Source organism: Camellia sinensis, chromosome 1 (genome assembly GCF_055761805.1).
Source record: "Camellia sinensis isolate YWXY chromosome 1, ASM5576180v1, whole genome shotgun sequence".
NCBI lineage: Eukaryota > Viridiplantae > Streptophyta > Magnoliopsida > Ericales > Theaceae > Camellia > Camellia sinensis.
The window spans coordinates 56,719,936-56,747,149 of NC_138961.1; the positions used below are offsets into that span (position 1 = coordinate 56,719,936).

General features: G+C 37.6%; 2 protein-coding genes and 1 long non-coding RNA gene across 4 annotated transcripts; 2 read left to right on the forward strand and 1 right to left on the reverse strand.

Moving 5' to 3' along the window:
• The first annotated feature begins 6,644 nt into the window (after positions 1-6,644).
• LOC145795050 (serine/threonine-protein kinase AtPK2/AtPK19-like) lies at positions 6,645-12,104 on the forward strand. 2 transcript variants are annotated; one of them, XM_082877789.1, is made up of 6 exons: positions 6,645-7,834; positions 8,007-8,089; positions 8,169-8,289; positions 8,771-8,944; positions 10,227-10,334; positions 11,626-12,104. In XM_082877789.1, the coding sequence occupies exons 1-6, from the start codon at positions 7,154-7,156 to the stop codon at positions 11,926-11,928; spliced, it is 1,470 nt and encodes a 489-aa protein (XP_082733915.1). In that variant the 5' UTR covers positions 6,645-7,153; the 3' UTR covers positions 11,929-12,104. The 2 variants fall into 2 exon arrangements, with proteins under 2 accessions (XP_082733915.1, XP_082733920.1); XM_082877794.1 differs by lacking the exon at positions 8,007-8,089 and having other exon boundaries at positions 6,660-7,834; positions 8,116-8,289.
• A 224-nt stretch (positions 12,105-12,328) lies between these two features.
• LOC145795048 (low affinity inorganic phosphate transporter 8-like) lies at positions 12,329-15,385 on the reverse strand. Its single transcript, XM_082877784.1, has one exon. The coding sequence runs from the start codon at positions 14,579-14,581 to the stop codon at positions 12,911-12,913; it is 1,671 nt and encodes a 556-aa protein (XP_082733910.1). The 5' UTR covers positions 14,582-15,385; the 3' UTR covers positions 12,329-12,910.
• Positions 15,386-17,408: 2,023 nt separating this feature from the next.
• Positions 17,409-18,005, forward strand: LOC145795066 (uncharacterized). Its single transcript, XR_014335243.1, has 2 exons — positions 17,409-17,744; positions 17,851-18,005. It is a non-coding gene; the product is annotated as an uncharacterized LOC145795066 (long non-coding RNA).
• The last annotated feature ends 9,209 nt before the right edge of the window (positions 18,006-27,214 follow it).

Consider the following 27,214-nt stretch of genomic DNA (forward strand, 5'->3'; position numbering starts at 1 on the left):
GTCTCGTCGTGATATGATGCCAATGTCCCCTATTCTAGTGGTAGAGATTTTTGATGTGTGGAGTATTGATTTCATAGGCCCTTTCCCGTCATCGTTCAGGTTTGAGTACATTTTCTTGGCAGTAGATTATGTTTCTAAATGAATGGAGGCTATAGCTACTTGAACAAACAATCATAAAGTAATGATAAAATTTTTGCATGAAAACATCTTTAGTTATTTTAGGTTTCCTAGGGCCTTAATAAGTGATCAGGGTACATACTTTTTGTAATCGATTCTTTGAGTCGGTAGTCAAAAAATAATCCACGACTCATAAAGTTAGCACTCCATACCACCCTCTAGGCCTGGCCTTGAGATTTCCGGGGCCCAAAGCAATAATCAACTACTAAACTTCTAGGGCCCATCACATTTTTTTTCATTGAATGAATTTTTTTTTTAAGGTAAACGAAAAAAGATTTAATTATGTGATGTGAACAAAACACAACACAAAACTTTTAAATTATGTGATGTGAACTATTAAACTTAAACAAATTCTTCTTGATAATGTAAATACTAATATTATAGTAGCAATTAATTGAGAAAAATACAAGATAAATATTTAATTAATTGAATAGGAAAAAAAAAAATTACCTATGCTTGCTGCTCCTCCCCTCCATGTGCTCTGCTCTGTTTATGTACTATTGCTCTGTTGCTTTGTTGGCTTGGGCTGCTGGTGTGCTGTTAAACAAACTGTAGGGAAAATTGGATTAAGAGAAGGTAGGCTTAGGAATTAGAAAAAATGGGCATTTCAAACTGCTGTTGGGCCTTAACTGTTGGCCCTTAACGGTTAGGAATTAGGAATTGGATTAACTGTTGGGCCTTTCAAACTACTACTTTGTTGGGCTGCAACTATCAAACTGTTGGACCTTTCAATTTTTTAATGGGTCAATTTATTTTAAGTTAGTTTGGGCCTTTTAAAAAAAGAATTTGGACTTAAAACATACCTAATATATTATACTAAATTATAATAGAGAGACCCCCTTTTTTGGGTCTATTTCAAGGTTCTTTAAGCCATGGCCTTGTGGACCTATGGCCAAGGTTGGGCCTGCACCCTCAAACTAGTGGCCAAGTAGAGGTATCCAATAGGAAGGTGAAACACATTATAGAGAAAATAGTTAGGCCAGATATAAAAGATTGGTCAAAACGTTTGATTGATGCTTTGTGGGCCTATCGCATTGCTTATAAGACACTCATTGGGATGTCACCATATAGGTTGGTGTTTGGCAAAGCTTGTCACCACCCGGTTGAACTTGAGCATCGAGCGTTGTGGGCCATAAAGAAGTTTAACTTCGATATGTTCGCAACTGGACTTAATCGGAAATTACAAGTCATTGAGTTAGAAGAGATTAAGAATGATGCATATGAGAGTTTGAAATTTTTTAAGGCTCGGACTAAGGAATTTCATGATAAGCACATCAATCGAAATTCATTTGAGCCCAGCCAAAAAGTTTGGCTTTTTAATTCAAAATTAAGACTCTTTAGGGTAAGTTTAAATCAAGATGGGATGGCCCCATTTTTGGTCGTCGAGGCATTTATTCATGGCGTCGTTGAGGTGCAAGATCCCTAGAATGGCCACACCTTCAAAGTAAATGGCGAAAGATTGAAACCGTATGTAGAGGGCATTGAGAATGGTAATATGATTGAGTCTATTACTTTAATGGACCCATTTTATTCTAATTGAGACACAGATTTCCTATTCTTTTTTTCGTTCCTTTCTATTCTAATTTTTATTCTTGCCATTCTATATTTGATGTCTAGAAGAATTTAAATCCTCTAAAGGTGTAATCCCTTTGGTGTTAGACGTGCCCAAACGACATCTGATGGTCTAGTATAGCTACCTAACTGTGTTTGTAATGAGTTCCTAGGAGACCAACTGAGACGGTGAAAACTAGAGTTCGAATGGAAAAAGCCTAGAACGCAAATGTTTGGAATTTTCGAAAGTCTGGTTTAAATACTCAGGGGTGTGGAGATTACTTCAAAATCACCTCGGCCAGAACTCTGTATGGCAGCCCCATAGGTCGAGTTAGCTTTAGGCGCCTCGATTCTGGATACCAAATCAACCTAGCTTTAGGCGCCCCATGGGTCGTTGAACACACCAAAATTAAATACTAAACTATACCAAATTCAATCAGAATAATGGCAAGTCCAGGTATCGATCCATAGGGACTATTGTGAAATTAAATTAATTCAATCGCAAAATTTCTAAATTAACTTTGATTAAAAAGATAAGATTGATTCTATACCTAAACAACAATTAAATAAAATTGAAGAATTATATTGACAATTAAAATCTAGGGTTTGAGATATTAATTTTCGGGAAAAAATCCTAGGGTAGAGAATTCACCACTAACCACATAAATGAGACTTAACATCAACCATCAATCGCAATTCGGTTTGAATTATCCAATATTTCACAACTACAAGTTTGAAATATTGATCAAGAGGGTTGCTGCATTCAATGTATAGGCACGAATCATCCCGAGTAGTACGAGTCGTTTGCTCTAAACTATGTTAGGAAAACGACCCGTCTCTCATAACATGACTCGTCTCGTACTTTGAATACAAACACAAAGAATACTAATGTATGGAAAACATTAAACAATCACAGAGAGTAAAATGCTTGAAGAGAAGAACGAAACAATTATTTATAAACTTCTAAAACATCCATACATTCATTCAAACCAAGTTACAATGAAAGCTTGTGAAAAATTCCATTACATGGCTAGGGTTTCATCAAAACCCTAGAAAAGACGACTAGCCACTCATGGAGGAGTGGAAAGAGGAAGAAGATGAAGAAGAAGCCTCCATGGAAGTGTTTTTTAAGCTGTGGTAGTGTCTCCCCCTTTGGAACCCTAGCCTCCCTCTTTTCTGTATTCAATTTTCGAACCCTAACTGTGACTGATTTTCTGTCTTTTATTCGGAGCAAAATAGACCAAAAAGTCCGTGCACACGTCCCTAGGTGGGCCACTCGTGCGGTGGTGTGGGCCGCACGTTGGTGAAACTTGGCTGCACGTGTGGTGGCCTGGTGGACTCGGATTTTTCACGTCTCGCTCGGAGAATCTGATTTCGCGCCCCCTTTTGGCGTGAGCTTATTCAATTGGTACAAATACCAAAAGCTACAAAAGGGTGAAATAGGTGAAGAGAATGTGGCAAGGTCATCGACAACCAATCCAGCTGCAAAATATGTTATTCTTGAGGAGATGGATGATCAAGATGATGGCCACCAATCTCTCTCTCTCTCTCTGCACCTGGGCTCTCTCTTCTCGGTGGTGCATGAAAACAAACAAGGCAGCATGTTTGGTTTTTTCAGAGAGAAACACAGGGCTTTCACAAGAACATGCTTTTTTTCTCTCTCCCACTTTTCTTTTTCCACCACCCACACCACACCATCCCTTTCTTTTCTTTTCTTTATTCTCCACTCACAAAACATTATCATCACCTTTTGCACCTCACCCGTTGCTCCACTTTCTTTCTTTTCTTTTATTTTCTTTATTTATTTATTTATTTTATTATTTAAAAAAAAAAAAAAAAAAAAAAAAAAAAAAAAAACACGGAGGAAGAAGACGAACTGCAAACTCATTTTATTCATATCGGGCCTCACCCCGATCACCATTTTACACAAAAAAAAAAAAAAAAAAAAAAAAAAAATACAAACAAAACAACCACACCCACAGTGGGATTTTTCTTTTCCTTCTCTATTCTACTGCAGGTCTCTTCTTCTTACTTTTATCTTGGGCGTCCCGTGCCAGTCCGGTCTCCGTGTTTCCTTGTCCACCGAGCACGTTCATGCCCCCATACTCCTCCACTGCAGCATATGGAGGACCTCCAAATCGGAACATAACGGTGGCCTTCCGCTTCAGCTCCTTGTTTTCTGCCCTTAGCACGCTTATCTCTGCTCGCGCATCCTTATACATGCGTTGGAGCAGAGCCAGCTGGGAGTTTAACTGCTGCACCTCATTTGCCCTACTCTGCAGCCGGTTCGACAAGTTTGTGACCGCCGTCATGCTTTCCACACATGCCTTCAACGTATACTGATTGGCCTCCACATCCGACAGCACTGCCATTCTTTGCTCCACAGACCGCATCGGAAAGTTCAACGGAGCAAACTCCGGGGCACTTGGTTGAGGTTCCAGTGCCACCGCTCCAGTAATCTCTCTTGTTGACTCGTTGAGGTCGGGAAAGAGGGTGAGCAGACCGCGGGAAGACGAAGCCATTTTCTGGGCAACCAAGTGTTACAGACTATTTTCTGGGCAACAGAGTATTACAGACTATCTCTCCCCGCAAACGGAACTATCTTTCTCAGCAACACGAAGGATTTTTCAGAGGTTTCTCTCAGTTTTTCTCAGCCTCAGCCTCTGCCTTCGTCTTGGTTAAATAGCCGAGGCAGCCACGCGCATCGCGCGCCTCTTGACGCCCGACAAACTGGCACGCCTTTTCATGGCACATCCTTTGATAAAGTGGGCGCGCCTTTTGAGGGCGCGACTTTTGAGGGCTCACTATATATATCCATATATATCTATATTTGGGCAGCCTATATACACCATCATACAGTGTATTTTTTATGGGTCCGACAAGACTCTGTAAACTGTCCCGACATTGATTCCGGTTAGCTCCTTTATGGGTCCGACAAGACTCTGTAAACTGTCCCGACATTGATTCCGGTTAGCTCCTTTATGGGTCCGACAAGACTCTGTAAACTGTCCCGACATTGATTCCGGTTAGCTCCTTTATGGGTCCGACAAGACTCTGTAAACTGTCCCGACATAGATTCCGGTTAGTTTCTACAAGGGTCCGACAAGACTCCGTAAACTGTCTTCTACAACGGTCCGACATGACCCCATAAACTGTCTTCTACAACGGTCCGACATGACCCCATAAACTGTCTTCTACAACGGTCCGACATGACCCCATAAACTGTCTTCTACAACGGTCCGACATGACCCCATAAACTGTCTTCTACATCGGTCTGACACCGTCATCCAGTGTCCTCTACACCGTTATGACACCACCATACAGTGTCCTCTACATGGTTATGACACCCCCATAAAGTGTCCTCTACAACGTTATGACACCACCATCCAGTGTCTTCACCAATGGTCTGACACGACCATACAGTGTCTCTTATCCTCTTTTATTTTTATGTATTTTCTTGTTTTGTTACTCTCTCCAAACTCAAGTTGGTTAGTTCCTATCCCCCTTGAGTTTGCGGGGGGCTGTTAAAATCCACCTACTCTCCACCTACTTCACCCACTTAAACCTACTCCACTAAACCTAACCCACTACACCACTCACCTACTACCTCCACTATCTTTCTCCACACCTACCACCTCCACTATACCACTCACCTACTACCTCCACTATTTTTCTCCACACCTACCACCTCCACTATCACACACTCCACTACCATCTTCTCCTCTATATATAGGAGTTGTAATATACAGAATAGATCAATCTTGTAACACATCAATCAAAACATCAATCAATAATACAACCATTTCTCTTTATACATTAAATTTCTACATTATATATAAGATAAACAATGATAAAAGTAAGAGAATAAATAAGAGGCTAAATATATATATATATATATATACATATTTTAACCAAGCCAAATAGATAATGACCATATTATTATTATTATTTTCAAACAATATATAGTTAGACACACACAAACAAAATGGTTTAGTGATAGCAGCTGAATAGAATAACATAGGTCTTACAGTTTCAACAAATCAATAACATGTTCTTCATCTTCCCTCTCTCTATCTCTTGCTCCTCCATTTTTTCTCTTTATCTTCCCTCTTCTTTCGATCTCTCTTCCCCCATTTTCAGTTTTTTTGTGTGTGTTTTTTAGAAAGAAACAATTTGGAACCGTTACGTAACGGTGCGTAACAGGCCGTTACGGCTGTTATAGCACCGTTATGGCTGACATACCTGTGAATCTCAATCACACTGCAAAAGCGGCCGTAACGGGTGGCGATAACCGCCAAAACTGTTACGTAACGGCGTTACGTAACGGTTGCGGCCGCTTTTTAAAACCTTGGTTATAACTCAGTTCAATCAATCCACATGTATGATGAGTTGGGTTTGTTAGTAGTTACCAATGAAGTATAGGAATGAGTCAGTAGCTCTGTTTAATTTAGTGACTGGCATGCTGCATTTGCAACAAGACAACCTGCCTGTATGTATCTGACTTGTGATTCCGTTGGTGGGGGAATCCATCATTCTTGGGTATGTGCAAAACAGCTATTCCAGTGCTAGGTCAAACTATGTGTGTTGTGAGATAAAGTTTTAAGTGTAGATTATAGGGGCATCCTTACATAGAAGCCTTTTCTACTCTTGCTACATGTTCTGCATCTGAAATTAGATGTGTTTCTCATGTGTCCAAGCAATAGACTTATACATCCCATAAATATTCGAATTGTGTCTGATTTTACGAAAATTAATAATAATAATAATAATAATAATAATAATAATAATAATAGGACAGATGAGTGCTGGTTTCAGCCTTGGACACAACACCCTAAGATGTGTTTCTGTGCTTCCTATGGTTTATTTTGTGGCTTTTTTTCTTTTCTTTCTTATTTTGTTACCTATTTAAAAAAGGATTTTTTTTTTTTTTTTTTTTTTTTTTTTTTTTTTTTTTTTTTTTTTTTTTTTTAAAGCATGCTCTTTGGTTCTTTGAGTGTGAAGTTTTTCCCATTTATTGTCCCCTCCAACCGTAAGTTTCTCTTATTCTTAGTATATGTATTTCTCAACATTTTACAGATTTCACTGTAGGACATATTTTGACTTTGCATGTTTGATATGAACTAAGGGTGTTTCTGTCCTGAACTACAGCTCTGACTGTCTGATCTTCATGAATTCAAGAAGCACCATTGCATCCACCGTTTCCTGTGAAGCGGGAAACAAGAACAACTTCCTTTTCTGGATTTTGGTTTGCTTATTTCCAAGGTTTCTTGGAACTCCTATTATTTACGTGAATTTCCTGTTGTTCAAGGCCGTTGTCAGGTGTCCTTCATCAGTTTGTATCCTGGAGCTTTTAGGGTATATTCATCCATAGAAGTGGCAATTTTAACATCCATTTGCTGTTCTCCCATCTCATTTGACATTTAACATGGTCTCCTCTCAGTTCTCAAATTTTAAGGGGAGTGCCATGCGAGAGCCGTTCCAGAACCAGGTGCTTCTTCCAATGGGACCCCCTGACATTCTTTCAACGGATCAGCTTGAGTTAGAATTTTCTGATATATTTGGTCCTACACCAGGTCAAGTACCTGTAGATTTCAGCAGTGAAAAATCCAGAAATTTGGTTGCTCCAACTGATATAGATGAATTCATCTATGATGATCCAGCAGTAATTTACAGCCTCTCCCATTCTCTGGTGGGCCCCACAACTTTTGTTAGTCAATCAGTGAAGCTTAGCAAGCTTACCTTACGTGAGACAGAGGATTCACTGGAACTAGTGGAGGCAGACAGCGGAGAGGAACTAGAAAAACTTCTGGATGTATCTCTTGATAGTCCTGCTTTGGGGATATCTATTGGTCACGTTGATTATAATCTTCCCAAGAATAAGAGTGTAGGATTAGAAGATTTTGAAATTTTGAAGGTTGTTGGTCAAGGAGCATTTGGAAGAGTGTATCAGGTGAGAAAGCGCGGTTCTTCGGAAATATTTGCAATGAAGGTTATGCGCAAGGATAAGATCATGGAGAAAAATCATGCTGAATATATGAAAACTGAGAGGGATATATTAACAAAAGTTGATCACCCCTTCATTGTGCAGCTCAGATACTCATTCCAGGTAATGACTTGCACAGTTGCCCTCACCATAAAGATATGTTTGATCCTTTTAGATTTCTTATGTTCAAAATTTACCAATGTTTAAGTTGAGAATACAAAATAATGCCTATTGATCTTGCCTTAGAGTTTGACCAATAAATCAATGTTATGATTGACTTGTGTCTGTTATGCAGACCAAATATAGATTGTACCTCGTGCTTGACTTTGTTAATGGGGGTCACCTTTTCTTTCAACTTTATCACCAAGGTTTATTCAGGTGCATGGTGTTTCTTTTCTTTACAGTTTTCAGAATGCCTGCTGCGCAAAGCTGTTAAAACAATTTTCATTTGTTTCAGAGAGGATTTGGCACGTCTATATGCTGCTGAGATTGTTTCTGCTGTTTCTCATCTCCATGCAAATGGTGTAATGCACAGAGATCTTAAACCTGAAAATATTCTTTTGGATGCAGATGGGCATGTAAGACCTCATTCACTCTGTGTGTGTGTGTGTGTGTGCGCGTGCTTGGGTGTGGGTGGATGGCAAACTTTGAAGGGTGTGCTTGTGTGTTACTCTTTTTAGTTCAATTCAACAAAGCCTTAACCCCAACTAAAACTCCACTAACAAAATTCATGAAACATCAATCCCATCTATTACTACATTATATTATATCTATATTAGTATTCCCCATCTAGGCAATTGTATCTTCTCTCACTGGCTCGGCCCATTTCTTTTTGGTGTTATTTGTCCTTCCAGTACCTTTAATTTGAAGTGGATCAGTCCTCCGTGCTAGAAGCACTGGGGTATTCTCTGCACATCTACACCTAACCATTTTAGATGACTTCTTGTATTGTCTTGCTACATATCCACATAATAAACTTGTTTTTGTATGTATATGTATCTTATGACAAATATCATAACTGCCCCTTATTCCACTTCATGATGATATGGTTCATTCCAGGTAATGTTGACTGATTTTGGACTGGCAAAGCGATTCAACGAGAATACAAGGTCGAACTCTATGTGTGGAACACTAGAATACATGGCACCTGAAATTATTCTTGGGAAAGGCCATGATAAGGCTGCAGACTGGTGGAGTGTGGGAATTCTCCTGTTTGAGATGCTTACTGGGAAGGTTAGTATCTCTCTATTATTGACCCATTTGAATTGATTTTCTTATGCAAGTTTTTCTTTTTTGGGTTCTTACTCTTTTGATCATTGAGTATGCCTTGGCAAGGATTTGAGTTTGTTTTATATGGAGGAACTAAAAAACTGTGATAATTAGTATTTTTAATCTGAAGTTACTGACTGACTTATGAACTAACTTGGCCATCTTATTGGATGCCAAGGGTGGAAAAATCTTGTATGCGGGAGAATTAAGGGAAGTGTAGTTGAGTGGCTCTTTCAATGTTTGTTACATTATGAAACCCTGGCAATTGGCAATGGTGAACCATGATATATATGCACCTGCTTTCATGTTTTATGAATTATGATATCTTCTGTGTGTTTGTAGGCACTTGTAATTGAGCTTTCCCTTTCTTAATTTACTTTCAGATGTACTGAAGTATGTGAAAGGTTATAACAAATAAACTTTTCTTTGATGCTGTAAATGTTTGTGCCTGTTGCATGAACCTTGAGGATTTTCTTAAACATACTTCTGTCTTTTTTGCTTCCTTGATTTCTGAGGACATGTGAAATGAAGTGAGATTGAATTTCGAGTAAAGAGATAATAAAACTTAGCTTCAAACAAGATTTGTACAGTAACTAGTAACCAGAATTACAAAATAACAATAATGAACTAGTAACTGTGTTTACACTCAAGCTCAACAATAGTGCTGGAGAAAACAGTACATTTTTTTCCTTCCAGAAAGCTTTTGCTATGGTGCAGAACATCATGTAGCTTGGAAACTATATTTGAACCGATGTTCAGTTGCAATGAGGCAGACTCATATCATAATGTTTGAAGGTGTTACCAATTGAAACATAATTTTTCTCGGAGGAAATACCTATAATTTGAATGAAAGGACCTCTATGGATGATAGCCGAGTTGCTAAGTAGCTCGTGTCAAGAAGCATATGCAGAATAACAAGCCTCTTTAAGTAGCACTAGAAGATGGTCATTGAAAATTAATTAAACAAACAATCTGATTTCAAAGAATCATTCAAGGTTCAGTTAGTTGCATAATCTAAATATAACTTTTACCTATGATTGATTGGATGAAATGATGATGGAGATCTTTGAACTCATGAAGAGTTTTCTGTCAATAATCTGATAAATCAGTATACCTTGCTTCTCTCTCTTCTTATTTATTTATTTATTTATTTATTTTATTTTTAGTTTAAGCATTTTAGATGTCTTTCAATAGTCACTTTCAAAGCACAATGTTTAATATTTTCTTTTGATTACTGCCTCTGCAGCCACCTTTCACGGGTGGAAATCGACAGAAGATCCAGCAGAAAATAATAAAGGATAAGATGAAGCTACCAGCATTTTTGTCTAGTGAGGCACATTCATTGTTGAGAGGGGTAATCTACTTCGCTTGTATCTGTATATCTTTATTTTCTCAGTGAGCATAACTATTAGTATTGAGATTTAATTGATGATAGTTACTCAGACCATACACATTTGGGATCCCCATCTAAATATATTCAAGATTCAGCTGGCTGGTTGCAAGTTGCCAAGGCCAGATAGATGATATCAATTCAGAAACAGTGTACTCTTGAATTTAAACCATTGGTTGTTTTTAAAGTAGGATTGTAGTTTTTTTCAAAAGAATGCATCAATTGTGTAAGTTGCAACTTTAATTCTCATTTGTAGGTTGCTTATAAAATTAAAAAAAAAGGGTCTCATTTGTAGGCTATGGCATTTTACTGTTAGCTACACCCATATAATTTTTTTTTTATATAAGCGTATGTGCCTTTCATAGTCTACCAAAGGTGGATGGCATGTGCCATACATCATAAAGTATTGTAATTTTCTTTCTTCTTTCTTTGCTTTGGTTGTTATTCATGGTGCAAATGAGAATAAGGCGTTGTTTGGATTGATGAATTTCAAATGAAGATTTGAAAAATAATTTCATAAAAATATAATGGACTAAGCTCTTATGGAAGTATTGAGAAATTAAAGGGGAAGAAATTAGAGACAGAAAACTATGCTTGGTTATCATTTTTCAAAAACACTTTTCAGAAAATTCTACTTTCTTATTTTTCGTGTTTCTTTGTTTTTACTGAATTTTTTTAATATTTTGAGCAATTTTTTTTTTAATTTTTAGACATACCTAACATAAATATACCTAAAAAGTAAAAAAAAAAAAATTGAAAAAAAACTTTTAAAAATTCACTAAATACCAAAAATACAAAAAAAATACGAGAATTCAGTATATTTTTTGTATTTTTATGTATTTATTAATTTTTAAAAATATTTTTTCACAAAGTTTTTTACTTTTTAGATACATCCAAGTAAGGTGCATCTAAAAAAGTAAAAAAAATGTTTAAAATTTTAAAAATATTCACTAAAAACAAAAAAACACAAAAACCAAATAACTCAATTTTCAAAAAACTTAATTAAAAAAACTCAAACCAAACACACTGACTCAGTGGTATTTTCAAAAGATTAGCATGAAGGATTCCAAATGACTACGGTTACATTGTTATTTCAAATTAGACATGACAAAAGTCTCGAATTCAATCTTCAAATCTATATATAAACTATCAAATCTAAATTTGAGTTATTCTTCTTGGACAAATAGTGCCAAATCATTTCATTGGAAATTCATAAATCCAAACACAACCTAAGGGAATATATTTTGTTCTTCAGCTGCTGCAGAAAGAAACAAGTAAGCGTATTGGCAGCGGACCGGGTGGCAGTGAAGAGATAAAAAGCCACAAGTGGTTCAAGTCAATCAACTGGAAGAAATTGGATGCTCGGCAGATTCAGCCAAGCTTTCTCCCAGAAGTTGCTGGAAAGCACTGCGTTGCCAATTTCGAGGAGCGTTGGACCAAAATGCCAGTATTGGATTCTCCCGCTGCTAGTCCAAAAAGTAGTGACAATCCCTTCAAAGGGTTCACTTATGTGAGACCGGCATCTCCTTTACTCCACAGGAATGATTCATTCTGTTAAATTATGTGTTAAACTATGGATTGCAAGGTTGAGATATCTAGGTTGCTTGCTTTTTTTTTAGCCTAACTGAACATTATGAGGGGTTGGTCAATTCAGCTTACGTTTCTATATATTCCACACAGTGGATAAAGGATGCATACTGATTGATTTCTCTACAATCAAGAAACCATTTGAATGACGGAGTTGTATCTCAAATATTAACAATTCAGTATCTTTTGTTATCTGTACCTTACTGTTAGCTTACGAACATACTATGCGAAATGTTAGGTCTATATCCTATTTACCCCTCCCAAAACCCTTTATTTTGGGGGGGACCAACGCTGGTCAATAGTTTACTATAATCTTATGATAGTTTATTCTTATTCTTCTATGTCTGTTTGAGTGTGTTTCCTCGCTTTTTTTTATTTTATTTTTTGTGAGGGGGTCTCACAAATTATAAAGCTGCAGATTGTTCACAAGGTCCACAAAGCCTAGTCATACATTTTTCTCCTTACAATTGTTTGGGAAATGAATACGAGTTTGTAGGACTCGACCGTGCAAGGAAAGCCTATTACAAGGCATAATGGGTTCACCTACCAACAATTTGTCTACATATGATTCCATTTTAAATACTCCCCGCTGTGCTTGTGTTGCAGAACACGATCTTTACTTGGACACAGGTTCTGTTTCATTGACGTGAGTTTTCTGCTTCTCAAATCTTGCCTTTGGTGGTGAAATGTGTTGAATATTTTGAGATTGTGAATTGCTGTCTATCTCTTAGAATTTTAGTATATCTTTTTATTTATATATTAGGAAAGAAATGTCTCAATTTCAGTATGAAAATGAGGAATTCCCTCAGACAGAAATTTGAAATGGGAACACAAATCACATCCATTGAAGTACTTATTTCCATAGAGATTGTTACTTTATATCTTTTATTTGCAATCCCTTACGAGTATGAATACTGTAGAACTAAACCATGACAGCATTTGAAGCGTTCGAACTAAACCATGACAGCATTTGAAGCGTTCTTAATATCCTTGTTCTCTGCCTTCTCCTCTCCATCATGTCCATTAGCTTCAGTTGCACCACCACCACCACCAAGATACCTGTCTTCTCCAGAGATTTCCTCGAGTGACCTGCCCATCGTCTCCGGCACCAAGAAAGAGAAGAAGAATCCAAGCAAATTCACCACAGCAAGTGCTATAATAGCCCGCCTGATACCGCTTACCTTTTGAGTATGCTGCTGCACCACGAACGCACCGATGATTGCTCCAGCTTTTCCGGCCGCTGCCGAAATCCCGTGACAAGTTGACCGGAACCTTGCCGGGAAAAGCTCGGCCGGAACTATAAAAGTCGTGCTGTTTGGTCCAAAATTCGTGAAGAAGAAGGTCAGCCCGTAGAACACTGCAAATAGTATCGGCTTACCTCCACAGTAATCTTTCTTTGGGTCTGTTGTACACTTGTAACCTCTAAATTCTTCATATTTAATTCCCAATATCGCCATGAAAATGGACATGAATAGGAATCCACCAAGCTGGATTATGAACCGGCCAATTCTATCGATGAGGAAGACAGTAAACCAGTACCCGGGCACTGTTGCAACCAGTGCAACTAAGAACATCGCTTTTGAGAGCAAGAACACCTCTTCTATTGCATTCATTTTCGAGGCCTTTGGTACAAGCCCTATTGCCGGGTAAATGTCTTTTTGAGTCAGTTGTAGACTATAGAAGGCAATGTCGAGCAAGAACCATGTGCTAGTAGTCCCGAGAAGGTGCATCCCATGTCGTTTCATAAACTCGTTGGAGAAGAGGCCGTAGTTAGACTTGGAGCTAACCAGACACCTTGACTTCGGTACTGCGACAGTCATGTCCGTTTCGAGGACTTTTGCCATATCCAAAGCCGCCTTGGAGTGGTTGCCTTCGACTAAGGCGGTGTACCTAGCAGTTTCCGGCATTTGCAATCGCCAATAGTAGGTGAGAGCGGCTGGAACTGCACCGAACATTAGCACAATTCGCCAGACAAAATCGCCCTGTAGCTGAGTTGATAGCACATGGCTGTCAGGAGGGTTGGCACCAAACTGAGGAGCAGGAAAAGCACTCATGAAGGCCTTGGAAACAATCATAGACACCAACCCTGCCACCAGAATCCCCATTCCTTGCATCGCAAACACTGCTGCAATAAATGCTCCTCGGGTTTTTTGGTTGGCGTATTCTGACATAATCACGGCAGAGAGTGGATAGTCACCTCCAATGCCAAACCCTAGCCAGAACCGGAAGAAGCATAGGCTAGTGACCACGCTTTGAGCAGTGGAGCCAAAGGAAAGGCCCGAAGCCATTGCACATCCTACCATGGTGACAAGAGTGATCCCGTAAACCTTCTTCCTCCCAAGTTTGTCCCCGAGCCAGCCAAAGAAGAGTTGCCCTGCCAGGGTCCCACACAAAGCGACTCCAGTTATGGCATCGGTGACATGTGGTGGGAGAGTTCCGGGGCCTGGACTTTTAGGGTCATAGTAGTATAGCCGGCCTATCAGTTTAGTCACTGCACTGATGCAAAAGAGATCGTAGGCGTCAGTGAAAAAACCCATCCCGGCAATGACAATCGCCTTGAAATGGTAGAGTTGAGTCTTGGCATTGTCTAGAGCTGAGAAGACAGCTCGGGTTTGATCAGCCATGGCTAGAAAACTGTGGTATGTGAGATTAGGAGATTATGAATGAAAGTGGGTTGATATATATAGGCTGCTTATGAGCCAGCATGGTGGTTGTTTTGTGCTTTGGTACACAAGAAATTCCCTTTGCGACTAACGACCAATTTCGAAAGGTCGTTAACACCAAGGATTTGAAAATTACTGTGAGATATAAGTTTATGATTAGGCAAGAACAAGACAGTCTTGGCCCAGCTTGTCCTTGGATAATTTAGAATCTACTGGCATCGTTCCTTTGGCCATAAATCTATACGTTGGATTTTCCGTTCGAATGCTCTTCTGTGTTTTTGGGCTGTTTAGGTTTTTCTTGGAAAAGTTTTCTTTGGGCTTTCTTGGAAATTGGTATGTAGTGGAAATCAATGAACTACATAGTTTTCTTCACATATTAGTCTCTTTTATATTTGAGTTTCTGAAGAGATTTTAGGGTTAGTTTACTATGAAAAATTTATCAGCAAAATTATTTTAACTGATTTTTTTTTTTAAGTTAAAGAGTTGCATTTTGCTGGGAGAAGGAGAAATCCAGAACTTCTGGAGGAAGAATTTGGTTTCTCTGCAGCGGTCTTGGAACGGTTTTTGCACTTTGTTGCAGTGCCAATGCAGCTCTCTCTCTCTCTCTCTCTCTCTCTCTCCCCTTATGTCAAATTAATTTTTTTTTTAATTTTTAAATTTTTTTGTTGAGAAGACTGATTATTTATGTTATATATTGTTGGAATATTTGTTTTTGGAATCAAGGAAGTCACAGACCCCACAGGAAATGTGAATTTGAGCCCATTTGCCCAATGAAGAACTGCCTATGAGTGTTTGTTAAATGTAATAGTCTATAACTCTTCACTCGTTTTTTAATTTTTGTTTTAGAGGAATGATAGATAGCTGTGATCATATATCATGTATGCTAGATCACAATTATCACTTTTGCAATAATGTTCTTCGTATAATGAATCTCCTTGCTGATGGCAACAGCTAAAAAAATCACTTTTTTTTTATTTATTTTATTTTAAAATTTTTTTTGTTGTCTTTTGTAATTTTTAAAAAAATTTGTGTCAAATATTTGTATAAGAATTTTATTTTAAAATTTTTTTTGTTGTAATTTTTAAAAAATTTGTGTCAAATATTTGTATTTTTCAGGTTTGTCTAGTTTAGAAAATCTGAAAAGTAAAAAGTTTTTGGAAAAATTTAAAAGTTCAATTAAAAAAAAAAATCCAAAAAAATCAACTTTTTTTTAGCTTCATTGTTGTTCTTTTTATGATGGATTTTTTTTTAAATTTTTTTATTATTTATTTATACTTTTCATGTCCGTCTAACCTTGTAGGACGTAAAAGTGAATATTTTAAATTTTTTTTTTACCAATTGTTCTGCTTTTCTTTCTTTCTTGGTTGCCTTGTCTGATGGATGGCACCTAGAAGCCTTTTTTTGGTAAGTCAGCTGCTGGTTGTTTGGGTTTGGTCTTAAGTCTAGTTTATTAATTATATATTTTAGTTAAAAAATTATTATAAATTATTATATCAATCTCTTTATTTTTTTATACGTCTTTTTATAAAAAGTTAAAAAACTATCAAAATAACCTGATGTAAAATGAGGTATTAGTGTTGTTTGGGTTTGGCCCTTTTGTTGTTTTTTCATTGGCCTCATGTCTAATATTCATTAAATATTATTTTTTTACCAATAAAAAAAATGTCCATCATACCTTAAGTAACCGCCTATATAAACCTATACCACCTATTATAATACCCAAAATTAAATTTATAAAATTATGTAGTTTTTACCACTTATCTTAAATATTAGCTAAAAATTAACATATATATCAATTGTTAGTTTTTACAACTTATCTTCTTTTCCTTTTTTTTTTATCAGCAAAGAAAATTTTTATTGATGAAGAAGTCATACATTACATATAAGCTTACATCAATAAAGATGAGAAAGAAAAAAGAAAAAGAAAGGAAACCAAGCATAGTGTTGGTGAGAAACCAACACCAGCTCACAAGACCACTAACACGATGCCACCATCCATAAACTAGTTAACAAAGCTTATAACCCACTGAATGGAAACTTATCTAATGGAAAAGAACTATTAAAAGGGGAAGTAATTGGAAAAAAATAAATAATAAACATAAAACAAACCACATAAATGATAACATAATATACAAATAGAGTAACTTGAGTACAACGGTCATCTGATATGTATTTTTTTGTGGTCTGTTCAATGGTTGGTCCTATGTTTATAGAATTATTATACTAGATGAGCTTACAAGGTTAAAAGAATTGTCTGTTGAATTCCATCAACGACCAACTGGGTCCATGAGCTCCGAAAATTCTGCTCCGAGTGTTGCATTTGAATTTCCAATGCCACGAGCATAATATTGAACATCAATGGTCACAAACTCCTCACTTGCAATACACGTTTTTTCCGCTACTGTATTAGCTTCCTGTTGTTGCTGTGCTAATTCCAAGTACCACAACACATCGCCCATCGCGGGTCGTTCACATCCTCTACCTGCCAAACACTTCTTTGCTAATTCCACAAATGTCTTAAAACATTCTGGGTCAATCTTTTCCTTCAAAAACGGGTCTATAATATGATGAAGGGTCCCTAATTGATGACAATGTAAAGCCCACTCAGCCAAGTTGGCTTGTTCTAGCTTGTCTTCCTCTTCTTCCATCACCGTTGGTAAGACTGCCGGTCTGGCACACAATACTTCCATCAATACCACACCGAAAGAGTACACATCTGACTTTTCTGTCAACTTTTGACAACGGTAGTATTCTGGATCTATGTACCCGAAACTACCCTTCACTACAGTGCTAACATGAGTGCAAGACATGATTTTAGGCCCAAAAACTCAGTGTAATGTGAATGCAAGCTGAAAATTTGTAAAATTAGTCACATACAGAAGACCTAAACAGTTTTGTGTCACGGATTTTTTGTATCTTATGATAGACGTCGAGTACTGGGTGACAGAAGCCGGTTGGATCAATGTGACCCAAGCCGACGGGGAGGTTTACTGTACAGGAGGATGTTCAGAACATACACAGGCCGTGCTTAAGTGCATCCATCTAGTGAAACACGACTACGTGTTTGTCAACAAGGCCTCTGTGCAAGATCTGAATCAAACTATTACAAATGGATGTGATTATGGTATAATTGTCTCTTTTACTTGATCACAAAATGTTCAAATAGACATTGATGTGAATCTGTTTTACAAAACAAAAACATATTAATGTGTTTTCTGTTTTTTTTACAGGTTTTACTGGAGTAACTATGATATCGAGTGGCATGAAGATCTATGAAAGCAGATTTGCGCTTTTTTTCTCTGTACTAGCTGCTTTTAGTGACCTACTTCAACATGTAAATCGGTTAGAAAAAAAAAAAATACTAATAAAGCCATAATTGAGACTATTGTATTTGTAGACTATATGTGTTCAGTTGCTGCAGATTTTAAGATTGCAAGTAGGGACTAGAGTTTATTAATAAAAGCCACGAAAGTGAAAAATTCTTCAAATCTTCCTTTCTTTAACCTTCTACTGAAGAAAGAAATAAACAAAATGAGAAGTTTTTCAAACTAGTTTGTTTTGAACGGCCAATGCCCTTGATCGTGATGTATTATGTATCAAGATTTTTAAAAATTACAAAATAATGACATTGTAGGCATGGTCAAAAAATGACCATCAACACTACAAGACAGTTTGAAGGATGAATGCTGGAGGGACGTTGTTTAGAGCGCTTGCTCCAATGGCATACAAAATGTCACCCAAAAAAAAAAAAAAGTGATGATTTTTCATTTTTGTAATGGGCTTACTAAAAACTCGTAATAATTTAAAAATAAAAAAATAAAAAAGCAAGACAACTTAAAATATCTAGAGAAAATTAATCTAACATCCCTTTTTAACTTTGTGTAGTATTATTTTTTCTATTAGATAAGGTTCCTTACATTTTAAATTATATTTTATTCAAAAATATACTAACTTTACCTTCACTCTTATCTCTTCTCTCTCTACATATTTGGGTCTTTCGTCTCTCTCTTATTTGTCTCTCTGATCTCTCCTTCCCAAACCTTAAAACCTAAATCTACCATCTCTTCACTTTCTGACTTCGCTGCCGGTGATTTCCACTCTAACATTGTATAGATTAATTTGGATCTTTCCACCACCTCACAATCTTCTTTTCCCAACCCGTAGAACCCAAATCCACCATCTCTTCATTCTTCAACATTGCCACCTCTGCCTCTTTCCGCTCTAACGACTACTTTGTCACTGCTGGCCTTGTCCATGTCTTCGATGCTAAGTTTCAAACCCCCTCCGCCATGTTCGTAGCCACGTTCGCCCCGTTTACCTCGTCCACTACCATGAGAATGGGTCCTTGATCTATTTGCTGAAGAATAAGGAGGGGGTCCCTATTGGAGGCAATTAAACTAGTATCCTTCTATGCAAAATTTTTGAAAGACCTATGTACTCAAAAGCGTAAATCTAGGACACACGTGTCCCAAAAGGTCGTACTCACGGAGCAAGTAAGCTCCATTTTATTGAATGACACCCCCCAAGCTTAAAGACCCGGGTTTCCTAACCATTGCATGCATTATAGTGGATCATTTCATTAATAGGGCCTTATTAGATTTAGGGGCTAGTGTCAATTTGTTGCCGTACTTTGTGTACGAGGAATTCAATCTTGGCGAGTTGAGACCCACTACTGTCACACTCTAGTTGGCTGATCGGTCCCTCAAATTGCCACGTCGCATGATTGAGGATGTGCTAGTAAAGGTTGATAGGTTTTATTTTCCTGTTAATTTTGTGGTTTTAGATATAGAACCGGTAGCCAGCTCTAGAAAACAAATCCCGGTGATCTTAGGTCGACCTTTCTTGGCTACGGCTAATGCATGTATAAATTGTCGTACCGGGGTTATATATGTTTCATTTGGGAATATGCAAATGAAACTCAATGTTTTCCAAGCATCCCAACAACCCCCTAAAAGAGAGGAGTGCTTATTTGTGGATGTTTTGGGTGGGATAATAGAGGAGGCTTTACCCTTCATTCTCGTAGAGGACCCTTTAGAGGCTTGTTTAGCTCATTTTGGGTTTGAAGATTTTGGTATTGACAGGTCAGTAGGAAGTGAAGGCTTTACTTGATTCTTCTTCTACACTGGATTTTCCTTCGTGGAAAGCCCAGTCTGAGTCCCTTCCTCTTCTGTCTAGAGAACCTGCCATATCATCCTTAGTCACACCACCTACACTTGAGTTGAAACTACTTCTGGCCACACTCAAGTACGCATTTTTAGGGCCTTAGGATACTTTACCAGTCATCATTGCATCTAACTTAACTGCAGAGCAGGAGAGTTAATTAATGAGTGTTCTCGTGGCACATCGAAGTGCTATAGGGTGGTCGGTGGCCGGTTTGAGAGGGATATATCCCTCCGTGTGCATGCATTATGTACATTTAGAGGAGGACACCAAACTTTCTCGTGAAATGCAATGGAGGCTCAAATCCTAATATAAAAGAGGTAATGAAAAGTGTGATTTTGAAGTTGTTGGATGCGGGTATTAGATACTTTATCTCGGATAGCAAGTGGGTGAGTCTCACACAAGTGGTGCCCAAGAAATCGGGCATCACTGTTGTTGAGAATGAGCAAGGAGAGTTAGTCCCTACATGAACCACCACTGGGTGGCGAGTATGCATTAATTATAGGAGACTGAATTCCATAACTAGAAAGGACCATTTTCCATTGCCATTTATTTACCAAATCCTTGAGAGGTTAGTAGGGTAGGTTTCTAATGTTTTCTTGATGGTTACTCGGGGTATAATCAAGTTCTGGTGTACCCTGTTGACCGAGAAAAGACCACATTCACTTGCCCTTTTGGCACTTTTGGTTATAGGCGCATGCCCTTTAGGCTATGCAATGAATCGGCAACTTTTGAATGGTGTATGATGGCCATTTTCTCTAATATGGTGGAGAAATTTTTAGAGGTTTTCATGGATGATTTCTTAGTGTTTGGACCATCTTTTGAGGAATGCCTTAGAAATTTGACTAGAGTGTTGGAGCGATGTATTGAGACAAACTTGGTTTTGAGTTGGGAGCATAGCCATTTTACGGTTCGTGAGGGTATAGTGTTGGGACACATTGTGTCCCTTCGAGGTATAGAGGTAGACAAAGCTAAGGTTGACCTCATTGCAGGCCTTCCTCCACCCACTTTTGTGAGTCAAGTCCGTTCTTTTCTAGGGCATGCAAGTTTTTACCATTGGTTTATCAAAGACTTTAACAAAATATCCCGTCCTTTGAGTAGTTTACTTGCTAGGGACGCACCTTTTATCTTTGATGATGCATGTTTGAAAGCTTTCGAAACACTTCGAACAGCCCTTACTTTCGCCCCAATCATGAAATCACTGGATTGGTCACATCCTTTTGAAATCATATGTGATGCCTTGGACTATGCTGTCGGGGCAGTTTTGGGCCAAAGGGTAAATAGAACAACCTATGCTATTTATTATGCTAGTCGCATTCTCTCAAATGCGCAATTGAACTACACTACCACCGAGAAAGAGTTGTTAGCCTTGGTGTTTGCCTTAGATAAATTCCGGTCCTATTCCCTAGTTTCCAAGGTCATAGTCTTCATTGATCACGCTGCTTTGTGGTACTTATTATCAAAGAAAGAGACCAAACCAAGGTTGATTAGACAGATTTTATTGCTTCAAGAATTTGACCTAGAGATCTGAGACAAGAAGAGATCCGAGAATGTGGTGGCAGATCACCTTTCTCGAGTCCTTGTTAAGCACATCGGTGACCCTTTAACTTTGCATGATTCGTTCCCGAACGAACAACTTCTTGTGGTGTCACGAGCAAACCCCCCGTGATTTGCTCATATTGTGAATTACTTGGCCATTGGGCAAATTCCTAAAAATTGGTCTAAGCAAGACAAAGACTAATTCTTTTCACAAGTCAAGTATTATTTTTGGAAGGATCTGGAGTTGTTTAAATATTGTCCAGATCAAGTGATCCGATAGTGTGTGCCAGAGAGTGAGATGCATAACATTCTTACATTTTGTCATTCTTCTGCATATGGTGGTTATTTTAGTGGGTATAAAACCGCCGTCAAGGTTTTGCAAAGTGGGTTTTATTGGGCCATCATTTTTAAAAATGTCCATCAATTGGGTAGAACTTGTTGCTGTCAGCAAATGGGTTCAGTGTCTCGTCGTGATATGATGCCAATGTCCCCTATTCTAGTGGTAGAGATTTTTGATGTGTGGAGTATTGATTTCATAGGCCCTTTCCCGTCATCGTTCAGGTTTGAGTACATTTTCTTGGCAGTAGATTATGTTTCTAAATGAATGGAGGCTATAGCTACTTGAACAAACAATCATAAAGTAATGATAAAATTTTTGCATGAAAACATCTTTAGTTATTTTAGGTTTCCTAGGGCCTTAATAAGTGATCAGGGTACATACTTTTTGTAATCGATTCTTTGAGTCGGTAGTCAAAAAATAATCCACGACTCATAAAGTTAGCACTCCATACCACCCTCTAGGCCTGGCCTTGAGATTTCCGGGGCCCAAAGCAATAATCAACTACTAAACTTCTAGGGCCCATCACATTTTTTTTCATTGAATGAATTTTTTTTTTAAGGTAAACGAAAAAAGATTTAATTATGTGATGTGAACAAAACACAACACAAAACTTTTAAATTATGTGATGTGAACTATTAAACTTAAACAAATTCTTCTTGATAATGTAAATACTAATATTATAGTAGCAATTAATTGAGAAAAATACAAGATAAATATTTAATTAATTGAATAGGAAAAAAAAAAATTACCTATGCTTGCTGCTCCTCCCCTCCATGTGCTCTGCTCTGTTTATGTACTATTGCTCTGTTGCTTTGTTGGCTTGGGCTGCTGGTGTGCTGTTAAACAAACTGTAGGGAAAATTGGATTAAGAGAAGGTAGGCTTAGGAATTAGAAAAAATGGGCATTTCAAACTGCTGTTGGGCCTTAACTGTTGGCCCTTAACGGTTAGGAATTAGGAATTGGATTAACTGTTGGGCCTTTCAAACTACTACTTTGTTGGGCTGCAACTATCAAACTGTTGGACCTTTCAATTTTTTAATGGGTCAATTTATTTTAAGTTAGTTTGGGCCTTTTAAAAAAAGAATTTGGACTTAAAACATACCTAATATATTATACTAAATTATAATAGAGAGACCCCCTTTTTTGGGTCTATTTCAAGGTTCTTTAAGCCATGGCCTTGTGGACCTATGGCCAAGGTTGGGCCTGCACCCTCAAACTAGTGGCCAAGTAGAGGTATCCAATAGGAAGGTGAAACACATTATAGAGAAAATAGTTAGGCCAGATATAAAAGATTGGTCAAAACGTTTGATTGATGCTTTGTGGGCCTATCGCATTGCTTATAAGACACTCATTGGGATGTCACCATATAGGTTGGTGTTTGGCAAAGCTTGTCACCACCCGGTTGAACTTGAGCATCGAGCGTTGTGGGCCATAAAGAAGTTTAACTTCGATATGTTCGCAACTGGACTTAATCGGAAATTACAAGTCATTGAGTTAGAAGAGATTAAGAATGATGCATATGAGAGTTTGAAATTTTTTAAGGCTCGGACTAAGGAATTTCATGATAAGCACATCAATCGAAATTCATTTGAGCCCAGCCAAAAAGTTTGGCTTTTTAATTCAAAATTAAGACTCTTTAGGGTAAGTTTAAATCAAGATGGGATGGCCCCATTTTTGGTCGTCGAGGCATTTATTCATGGCGTCGTTGAGGTGCAAGATCCCTAGAATGGCCACACCTTCAAAGTAAATGGCGAAAGATTGAAACCGTATGTAGAGGGCATTGAGAATGGTAATATGATTGAGTCTATTACTTTAATGGACCCATTTTATTCTAATTGAGACACAGATTTCCTATTCTTTTTTTCGTTCCTTTCTATTCTAATTTTTATTCTTGCCATTCTATATTTGATGTCTAGAAGAATTTAAATCCTCTAAAGGTGTAATCCCTTTGGTGTTAGACGTGCCCAAACGACATCTGATGGTCTAGTATAGCTACCTAACTGTGTTTGTAATGAGTTCCTAGGAGACCAACTGAGACGGTGAAAACTAGAGTTCGAATGGAAAAAGCCTAGAACGCAAATGTTTGGAATTTTCGAAAGTCTGGTTTAAATACTCAGGGGTGTGGAGATTACTTCAAAATCACCTCGGCCAGAACTCTGTATGGCAGCCCCATAGGTCGAGTTAGCTTTAGGCGCCTCGATTCTGGATACCAAATCAACCTAGCTTTAGGCGCCCCATGGGTCGTTGAACACACCAAAATTAAATACTAAACTATACCAAATTCAATCAGAATAATGGCAAGTCCAGGTATCGATCCATAGGGACTATTGTGAAATTAAATTAATTCAATCGCAAAATTTCTAAATTAACTTTGATTAAAAAGATAAGATTGATTCTATACCTAAACAACAATTAAATAAAATTGAAGAATTATATTGACAATTAAAATCTAGGGTTTGAGATATTAATTTTCGGGAAAAAATCCTAGGGTAGAGAATTCACCACTAACCACATAAATGAGACTTAACATCAACCATCAATCGCAATTCGGTTTGAATTATCCAATATTTCACAACTACAAGTTTGAAATATTGATCAAGAGGGTTGCTGCATTCAATGTATAGGCACGAATCATCCCGAGTAGTACGAGTCGTTTGCTCTAAACTATGTTAGGAAAACGACCCGTCTCTCATAACATGACTCGTCTCGTACTTTGAATACAAACACAAAGAATACTAATGTATGGAAAACATTAAACAATCACAGAGAGTAAAATGCTTGAAGAGAAGAACGAAACAATTATTTATAAACTTCTAAAACATCCATACATTCATTCAAACCAAGTTACAATGAAAGCTTGTGAAAAATTCCATTACATGGCTAGGGTTTCATCAAAACCCTAGAAAAGACGACTAGCCACTCATGGAGGAGTGGAAAGAGGAAGAAGATGAAGAAGAAGCCTCCATGGAAGTGTTTTTTAAGCTGTGGTAGTGTCTCCCCCTTTGGAACCCTAGCCTCCCTCTTTTCTGTATTCAATTTTCGAACCCTAACTGTGACTGATTTTCTGTCTTTTATTCGGAGCAAAATAGACCAAAAAGTCCGTGCACACGTCCCTAGGTGGGCCACTCGTGCGGTGGTGTGGGCCGCACGTTGGTGAAACTTGGCTGCACGTGTGGTGGCCTGGTGGACTCGGATTTTTCACGTCTCGCTCGGAGAATCTGATTTCGCGCCCCCTTTTGATTGAATTTTCATGTTTCCTGTCAAATCTGTACAAGTGCACGAAACACATCATCTCCACCAAATAAATAGAATTAAAAGACAAAAAATGTAACTTAAGTGGCCTCAATGTGGTACCTTTCGGCTTACATCACACCCCCAACTTACATTTTGCTAGTCCTCAAGCAAAACAAAAGTAATAAGAAAAGTAAAATACTCTCAGTCACTTTCGTAGGGAACACGATTGCATTTAGCATATGCAACAAGCCTTTAAACCACAAGGTTACCCCAAGTGGACGAGTATAGTCTCGTGAGGGTTTTCAGAAATGATACCCACAAACACCAACATATTCAAATCCGCTCAACAACAATTAACCACACTACTCCACACAACAACCAACTTATGTGCCACTACAGTGTGATATTAAAAACATGATGATTCATTAAAGGCATAGTGGACAAGTATGAAGGAATCTATTGAGCTTAAACCACAATTCAGTTAATACAAAAGTAGAGTCCCCTGTACTTGTGAATGCTAGTAAACACATCATTAGTACCTTCGGTGTCAAGTGCAATCACCATACTTGTTAACTGTCCACTATAATAGCCCAGTGTAGCTCATAATAACACTCAACATATACAGAAAAACTAAACTGTTGCAACCAAGCTTCTCAATTTTTTTTTTAATTTTTTTTTTTTATGAAAGACTGTGCAATGTCCTGATCCATTAAGCTTTCTATTCAGCCCATGTAACAAGCATTGGGCCAATGACTCCCAAACCAGACGGTTTTAGGGCACTAGGTGTAGAGGCACCCCTACGGGCTTAATAACTCGAGCTGAAAAGGTTACGAATCCGAACTAGTCATTCTCTTTATTTTTCCTTAACTGTGCAATGTCTAGATCCCTTAAGCTTTCTAATTAACCTATGTAGCAAGTATTGGGCCAATGACTCCCAAACCAGACGGTTTTAAGGCACTAGGTGTAGAGACACCCCTATGGGCTTAATAACTCAAGTTAAAGAGGCTACGAACCCAAAAAGTCAAGTTTTTTTTTTTTTTTTTTTTTAGAGAGAATCTTGGCTATTCATTTATTCTTTTATGCAACCTCAACCATTATCAATGATGTACACCAGGGATTATAATAAAGAGGTCACTGCTATGATAGTGTGTTCATGTGAATTAAGGCATACTCATAACAAGTGTACTAATACCACAAACACAAACAACTATCCTAGTGCAAACATCACATGCGAGTATTTACCCAATAAACCCTTTTCATACAAGCCCACTATGTTCCCCAATTAACATATGTTCATATCATTACCATACTGGCACAAAGTAAACATTAAGTGAAGTGGTGCAAATCAAGTGCAGCAAGTACAGACATGAATATTTATTACAAATACCCTCACCCCCCAACTAGAATATAACATTGTCCTCAATGTAAGCAAGTAGACATGAGATAGTAAAATGAGAGAGAGGATCTTACCAAACATCATGGGCGCATATCCAGCGAGGCAAGGACACCCAAACACAGTTTTTGAATTTTTTTTTTATTCTGGCATGGGCCGCACGTGCGTCGAGTGGGGGCCGCACATGCGGCGATGGTGTTCTTGCCTATATTCGCAATTTTATTTTATTTTTTTGATGAACAATAGATCTTAAAAAAAAAAAAAAAAAAACAACAACAGCAACAACAACAACATCAAAGACTCCACAATCTACACATAAAAGGAAAAAAAAAAATTACCTTGAAAAAGTGGAGAAAGAGAGAAAAAAAGTGGTGATTCGCCGGAAAAAATGGTGGTCGCCGGAGATTCGACGGACGGAGAGGGTTATAGGACGCCGGCGGTGAGATGGTTTTGGGGAGGAAGAAGAAAGAAGAAGAGAAGGGAAGAAGAAGGAAGAAGAAGATGGTGAAGATAGTGGGCTTGTGGGGTTTAGAGAGAGAGAGCGAGAGAGAGAGAGAGAGAGAGAGACAAATCTGAGAATGCGAGTGATTGGGATAGGAAGAGAGTGGGTTTGTGGAGTTTAGATAAGGTTTTTTTTTTTTTTCCGAAAATAGGAAATAAAAAAATAATAATAATAATAAAATACAATTTATTTATTATTATTATTATTATTTAATTATATATATAAATAAATAAATAATCAACAATTATTTTATTTTATTTTATTTTATTTTATTTATTTTTTATTTTTTATATGTAATTAAAAAAAATTGTATATTTATTTATTTATTTTTAAAATTTATTTATGTATTTATTTTTTTTTAAAAAAATGAATTGTTTGTATTTATGTATTTAATTATTTATGTATTATAAATTATAAACAAAACAA